The 8,111-nt window shown below is 33.8% G+C and overlaps 1 protein-coding gene across 1 annotated transcript; it reads right to left on the bottom strand.

The window, feature by feature from the left end:
* Positions 1-5,261: 5,261 nt before the first annotated feature.
* On the bottom strand, positions 5,262-6,755 carry LOC145076086 (uncharacterized). The gene is made up of 3 exons (XM_079022091.1): positions 6,297-6,755; positions 5,737-6,113; positions 5,262-5,662 (listed from the first exon to the last, which is right to left on the bottom strand). The coding sequence occupies exons 1-3, from the start codon at positions 6,599-6,601 to the stop codon at positions 5,262-5,264; spliced, it is 1,083 nt and encodes a 360-aa protein (XP_078878217.1). The 5' UTR covers positions 6,602-6,755.
* Between the last annotated feature and the right edge of the window lie 1,356 nt (positions 6,756-8,111).

Genomic DNA, 8,111 nt, shown 5'->3' with positions numbered 1-8,111 from the left:
ATTTGAACTTTCGCCTCATTGTTGCACCCTATTGCATGCCGCAGACAACAACGTGTGCAACACCAAGTCATCTTCATCAAAACTATCATTATCGGATGAAGAAGAGTAAATCGAATCCGCAAAATTATTCATATCTATGTTTGAAACTTTGTTTGAAAGAGAGAATATAAATATGTTTGTGATGCGGGGGAAAATGTGTTTGTTTATATGTTGTGTATGTATTTATATATGTGTGTTAAGTTTTGTTTGAACTTTTTTTACGTTGGTAACGGTCAAAGAAAGTAAAAAGGAACGGTCAAAAATATTGAACCAATCAAGTCGATCGTCTTCGTTCGTAGCCCCACCCACGCCACAAGGCACCTACGCACACCTAGGGCGGTGTTCACGCGTAGGTGGCCTTGCCACGTAGGCACTACCCGTAGCCAAGCCCAATCCATACCGCAAAGACTTATACAATATGATATGATAAGTAAAGTTGAAAAGTAGCACTTATTATTATTATTATTATTATTATTATTATTATTATTATTATTATTATTATAATATGTGATTGTAATAGTGTTTGTATATCTTTCATGTGATTATTTATGAGTGAAGGGATACTTATAGCATAACCCTTATTATGTGAGTGAAAATCGGTACTTATAGATTTGGCATGCATTTTTTGGGGTTGCAGGTTCCAACAATGACATCAACGCTCTTGATCAGTCATGAATATTCGACGAATACAAGTTTGGGTATTACTTTACGGATAGAATATATCCTCCGTATTCCACATTCATGAAGACATTCCGACACCCGGTTCAAGAAAGAGATAAATTATTTAAGAGAAGACAAGAAGGAGCACGTGAGGATGTGGAACGTGCTTCTGGAGTGCTAAAGACGAAGTGACATATAGTTGAACATGTGGCACGACCATTAGACTTAGAAGCTTTATGATATATCATGTATGCATGTATCATAATGCAAAACATTGTAGTAGAAGATAAATGATTAAATATTGCACACTATATCCCAATGGAGTTCAGACACGTTCAATTTCAATTAGGAACAATAGAATATTTGCATAGAGTCATTGACATTCAGGACACCAATAAACACAGACAGCTTCAAGAGAACTTGACGGATTAGATCTTTGACGGTAACCATAACGAATATCGTTGTTTAGAAGAATAAAGTATATTTTATTGTATTGTAATGTTTATTATAATTTGGATGTTATGTGCAATTTAAATGTCATGTTATTTTTATTTTGTAAACATTATGTTTTATTTAGATATTATACTCTATTTAAAATATATTATTTTTTAAAAAATAAACTTAGAAAAAAAATAAAAATGAAATTATGAAAAGCAAAATAAATGGTTTTATAAGATGCTCTTAATATAGTGACTATTTCACCCCTTAGTGTTATAACATTTATGATATGACATGTGAGGTGACATCAAAATGATGTTATAACTAATTGTCCATATTTGATCCTCTTAGATATCAACTTCTAGGTTTATTTAAATCTTTAAGTGTTGGTGTTCTTAGATATTGACTTTTAGGTTAATTTAAATCTTTAAGTGTCGTTGTAACTATTTTAAAGCTTTGTTGACCCTCCTTATCCGATCCTAGATGCTCATAATAAAAGATCCAAGTTCAAAATTATAATATATGGTTCTGTTTGAAACATTTTCGTGTTTAACACGGAGGTCAATTATATTTACAACATGCATGAAATATCTTTGTATGTAAAACTTGTTCTTGAAGATTTCAAGATACAAATTGAAGTAAAATGGAATCCATTATCAACAAAGTTTAGTCCTATATTCATTTGAATGCGTGAATCGAATGAAAAGAGTTTAACCCTCCGTTTTGTGGTAATGGAGTTGTCATATTTGTTTCATAATAATAAATTAACATGTTTGCAAAGATTTTCTTTCAATTAATTAGACCGGTTTAATATATATATATATATATATATATATATATATATATATATATATATATATATACACACGATGCCGCAACGCTAGATAATTCTTTAGGGTCAAATAGTTTTAAGGTGGTGATTAATTTATTTTCATGTTGGATAGTTTGTTTTAGCGTTTTGGCGGAGTGTTTTGAATACTTTATGTTGATGAATAGTTTGTAGTTAGTTACGTAAAATCCAGGAGTGAAATAGTTTTAAATCCAGTGTCATCTATCGATATGTTTCTATTTTACGAATATTTGGTAGGGTTGTATATAAAGTGAAACAATATTGAAAAAACTACATATTTTTTAAAATGGACGACCAATTTGCATTCCAATTACTATTTTGTGTTAAAAAATTATGTTGTTTTTTTGGTTAAAAATAAATGTATACTACTTTCTTGTAACAATAAAATCATTTTCATGATTAGGTTCATTTACATTTTCATGATTAGGTTCCGACAACAATAGTATTTCTCCCGATATCAAATAGTTCTATTTTGTTGAATAGTTTTTATTATTAGTTTAACCAAATATAATCATTTCTCCTCTCGTGCTTTTAATAACCTACTAGTTGTGAGACCCGTATAATATACGGGTTGATTAAAACAAAATGTTAAGTATGAACGATTAAATAGAAATTTTATTTGAATTTGAAATTGAAATAAGTGAAAATTATGAGAAAAAAATATACAAAGAATAAATTAATTAAAATTATGAGTTTAGTGTGTATTAAACGGGTTAATTATGTCAAAATATTAAACATAAAGGTTTAAACTGTAAATTTATTTGAAATTTAAAATTTGATAGTAATGGTAGGTTTAATTTATGGAAAGTAAATCAATGATATATTGAAAATGAAAATTAAATTTATAACAAGTGGAAAATAAATATATTTCAAATTATGAAAAAATGACATGTGCCTAATCTTATGAGAGAATGACATGTGGCAAAGTTATTTTCATTTATTAGAGTAGATTGTCAAATCAAATTCCATCTGAGAAATATATTCAAATTCTATCAATTCAGGATCGTAAAAAATAATATAAATAATTAATATTTGAATTTTTTAATTTAGCCTACTTAAAAAAATACCTACAAAAATTTTGAACATATTTTTTTTTAAAAATTATTTTGGCCACTATTCTTACAAATTAAAAGGCTAGGATTAGATAGAGTTTCACAAATGAGCATTAGACCTGTCTTTTAAATATAAATGTAAGTTGTTTTTCTTTCTTATCAAGTCATAAATACGAAAACTAATCAGTTCTATGAGTTTTTAAGAATATAAAAAAAGTATAAAACATATATATTTTCTTCAACTTTCGTTAAGGGTTCAAATACAACATATATATTTTAGGGATAATGACTTGAGAGGGTAACATACTATTCCATTTTGTCACATTTGGTCACTAAACTTTTTTTCGTGCTCTAATAGCCATTTAACTTGTTCATTCGTGTAAATTTCACCCCTACGACTGATTATAGCCGGTTTCAATGGACTGGTCGATCCTACGTGTCAGTATGATCCTACGTGGCATGTAGGCTAATGTTATTAAAAGAGGGGTGTATGCGGTTCCTTGATTGTGCCCTAATACCCCCGATGGCTTCCTCCTACAACTTCTCATCATCCCTCAATCGATCAAGCAAGAAATCAACTGCGCACGATACAAAAACTTGTGATTGTGGGTTCCCTGCACGTATTCTAACATCAAAAACACCAAAGAATCCAGGGAGGCATTTCATGGTGTGCAATGAGGTAAACTATTTCACTTGAATCTTCTCCTTTTTCTGATTCTTTTTTCCTAATTTGAAATCTCATTACGAGTTATTTGTGTTGAAGGGTAAATACAAATATTGGAAATGGTTGGATGTAGAACCTGTAGAAATGCCTCTAATGGAAGTGGTGGAGGGAATGAAAGTTGAATTAATAGCATTAAAGACCGAAGTAGAGAAGGTGAAAGAAGACATGGAACAAATGAAGAAGGAAAAGTGCTCTGATGCCATTGCAATGAAGGAAAAAATATATAAGTTTACCATAGGATTTCTTTTTTTGATCATCGTGTATATGATGAAATGATGTGAATGATGTATTGAAAGATGTTGTTTGAATGGAATGAATGTATTATCTTAACTTCTTATTGGAATCACAAAGTAGTAATTTTGACTGGAATGGAATCACAAAGTAGTAATTTTGACTGGAATGGAATCATAAAGTAGTAATTTTGACTAGAATGGAATCACAAAGTAGTAATTTTGATTGGAATGGAATCACAAAGTAGTAATTTTGACTGGAATGGAATCACAAAGTAGTAATTTTGACTGGAATGGAATCACAAAGTAGTAATTTTGACTGGAATGGAATCACAAAGTAGTAATTTTGACTGGAATGGAATCACAAAGTAGTAATTTTGATTGGAATGAAGGCATATATGTACAATTAATAGCATTACACATCAAAGACTTCTTTCTAACTCCAGTCAAAAGCTTAGCTAATTCCAGTCAACATCTTAGCTAATATGACCATAATCTTTCATAATGCTCTATTAGACTTCCTTCAATTAATAACATTACACATCAAGATGTTTAAATAACTTGTAATAGACTAGAAAATAGGAATTGACGAAAATACCCTTAGTAGTAAAAACTTATTAACTGTCATTATCCCTTAATAACATTACACATCAACATGTTTAAATAACTTGTAATAGACTAGAAAATAGGAATTGACGAAACTACCCTTGGTAGTAAAAACTGATTAACTGTCATTATCCCTTAATAACATTACACATCAAGATGTTTAAATAACTTGTAATAGATTAGAAAATAGGAATTGACGAAAATACCCTTGGTAGTAAAAACTGATTAACTGTCATTATCCCTTAATAACATTACACATCAAGATGTTTAAATAACTTGTAATAGACTAGAAAATAGGAATTGACGAAACTACCCTTGGTAGTAAAAACTGATTAACTGTCATATTATCTAACAATATAGGATTCCATTCTTTGACTGTAATGGAATCATTGAGACAACAATGCATAGAAATAATAAGAAACTAATTGAATACGGTGGTTGAATTCATTGCAAATACTCCATCAATATTCTAAATTAAATAAAGGGTGAGTACTGAGTAGTTGTCTGCATACACAAGGACAAAAGATTCCTTCTAGGGACCACAAAAGAAGGGCAACCATGTGCCCACAAACCCAAAAGAAAAGCATAAATAACACATAGTATTGTCTTTACATCACAACTTGATAACAAAAGATGTGCCCACCCACTACCTACACACCTACTTAATTAAGGACTGCAGGGTTCTCTGCACTGCTCCCAACCCCAAGTATGTTCCTCCTCAATGCCATTTTGACAATCCTTTCAGAATATTTCCTCCGTCCAGTTCTACCAATTGGGGCCCTTCTTGGGACAGGCCTTGCAGCTGGTGGTGGTGGTGGTGGAGGTGGTTGGGCTGCTGCTGCTGGTGGTGGTGGAGGTGGTTGGGCTGCTGGTGGTGGTGGTGGTGGAGGTGGTTGGGCTGCTGTTGGTGGTGGTGGTGGAGGTGGTTGGGCTGCTGGTGGTGGTGGTGGTGGTGGAGGTGGTTGGGATGCTGTTGGTGGTTGACTTGGTCCTACTCCACTACCCCCTGATGAACTTGGTGGTTGACTTGGTCCTGCTCCACTACCCCTGGATGAACTTGGTGCTGCAACAAAAAATTGAAGTCTCAAGATTACATATTAAATTAATGTATTATGTTCATATAATTGGGACATTTACCTGATGTATTTGTTTGCTGCTTAGATGGACACTTTATCTTGTTATGACCTGGTTCCTTGCAAATACTACACTTTATCAGGGATCCCCTTCTTGTCACAGAATGTCTAACTGGTCCACTCAACTCCCTTTCCACTGCATCCCTCTTCCTTTTCACTGATGGCCTACCAGGTAATCTTCTTCTTTTGGGAGGCAAAGGCTTTCGATAAGGAACTTCTTCCCACATATCACTACCATTGACAGGGTTAATGCTATAATTATAGCATTTTAGAAAAGCCTCTTTACTGTATGATTGGGACACATATGTTTCTGCATCTTGATTCAGGGAAGAGATTGCAGCTACTCCATGTAAGCATGGTATCCCTGTAAGTTGCCATATTCTGCATGCACAAGTCTTTGCAATCAGATCCACTCCATATGCTGCATCATTGAACCTAACTTCATACTTTTGATAACCACAAGGAGTAACTCCCCACAATCTGTATAAGGCAATAATGACTACAAATTAATAACTAATAACACAAACTAATACTTGGATAGATGAATTGTAAACTACATGTTACCTCTGTTTAACCTTCAAATCTTGTATACGCTTCCTAATACTTGGACAGATATTCAAATCCCATTCAATTCCTTCTACTCTTTGACTGTATATCCTCTCCATCACAAATATCCTAATCTCCTCTAGCATAGTGATGATTGGTTTCCTTCTAGCATGCCTAATAGCAGAATTGAAACTCTCACTCACCCCATTCTCAACTGCATCACAATCTCTGCCCTCTTTAAAAAATGCCTTAGACCAGGTAGTAGGATCTCTGTCTATAAGGTACTCATATGCTTGAGTATCTAAAGATTTGATCTTTTCCATTACATGTTTGAACTTCTGTTCAGTACTAGCTCTAACAGCCCTCCAAAAAAGCTTCCTGAAATGTTGACCGGTAAACCTTTTAGCAAAATTAGCCACAATGTGCCTGGCACATTGTCTGTGTTCAGCTTCTGGACACCTTTCTTTTACTGCTTCTAGCAACCCGTACAAATAACAACAACAAAATTAGTGAAACATGCATAAAACCATATGTATAAATATGAACCAATGCTCACCTTGTGTCCATCAGAAAGAAGAGTAATGTCTGCACCAAGACCACCATCAATATCATCCATGAGGAGATCTATGAACCACTTCCATGTGGCCTTGTTCTCAACTCCAACTACAGCCCATGCTATAGGGTAGATTTGGTTGTTTGCATCCCTCCCTACAGCTGCCAAAACTTCTCCCCTAACAATACCCTTTAGAAAGCAACCATCAAGGCCAATCACAGGCCTGCACCCTTCCTTCCAACCATCACTTATAGCTTTAAAGCAGACATAGTACTTAGAAAACAAAGTTGTGGAATCTTGCATGATGTCTACATCCATCCTCACAGTAGACCCAGGGTTTGTCCTCAGAATTTCATGACCATATGACCATAATCTCCCATAATGTTCAATTAGACTTCCTTCAATTTCTTGTAATGCAAATTTCTTTGCATTTCTGCATTGCCCCTCACTCACATTTATATTGAATGTTGTTGAAACTTTAGCTTTCATCTTCCTAACACTCATTTTTGGCTTCTCTATAATTTCACTCATAAACTGTTTTCCTAACCACTTATAAGTTACTATGGACCCAAACTTAAACACCCTGCTACAATTATGTTCACTAACTAAAGATTTTATCTGAAAAGTCCTCTCTTTACTCATCCAAGAGGCCCAAAGTCTAAATGGACAATTAGGTGACTTGTTTTTTTGCAACACTTAACTAACAACCTTTGGGAGTCATTTTTTTCAAACCAGAGATCATATCCATTAGCAACTGCATAGTTGCTCAACATGTTTTTAAGTTCATCAGGGTTAGAAAATCGCATACCTAACAGTGGTTTCATCTGATTCCATGGTTGTCTATCATCATGTACAGGGTATCGAGGTTCAAGATATTCAACATCTTCATCTAATGTGTCTACACAAAGTTTGTTTAAGAACCTGTCACCCTTGGTTTTGTTGGCTGGGAATGGATATTCAACATCATCTTCTTCATGATCAACAGAATAAGTCTCCGAGAATACTGAGTCTTCATCCTCTTCACAGCTGTAGTCTTGATCTTCAATTTCCTCTTCCTCAATCCATTCGAAGATTGGTTCATTATAGTGGTCCACATACACATTCATTCTCCTCTCATTTGCATAAGCCAAATCCAAAAATTCTTTGTAATCACCGTCATTCACCAGTGTATGAATTCCCTGACTTAAAGACTCTTGTGGAAGGCAGAAGTAAATGTCTTTGCTTCTAGTTCTGGTGAGCTTTTGAAGGAATTCCATGAACTCCTCGTACTCAAATGCACT

This window comes from Lactuca serriola, chromosome 9 (genome assembly GCF_051521515.1).
Source record: "Lactuca serriola cultivar US96UC23 chromosome 9, Lser_US96UC23_V15, whole genome shotgun sequence".
NCBI classification, from domain to species: domain Eukaryota; kingdom Viridiplantae; phylum Streptophyta; class Magnoliopsida; order Asterales; family Asteraceae; genus Lactuca; species Lactuca serriola.
Note: the sequence above shows the minus strand (reverse complement) of the source record. Positions and strands in the feature narration are given on the sequence as shown.

Coding starts and splice junctions, on each gene's coding strand:
- LOC145076086 (XM_079022091.1), bottom strand. CDS start 6,601: ATGGAAAAGATCAAATCTTTAGATACTCAAGCATATGAGTACCTTATA. Junction 6,114..6,296: donor GATTTGAAGGTTAAACAGAG/GTAACATGTAGT, acceptor TTGTGCATGCAG/AATATGGCAACTTACAGGGA. Junction 5,663..5,736: donor GCAGCAAACAAATACATCAG/GTAAATGTCCCA, acceptor TTTTTGTTGCAG/CACCAAGTTCATCCAGGGGT.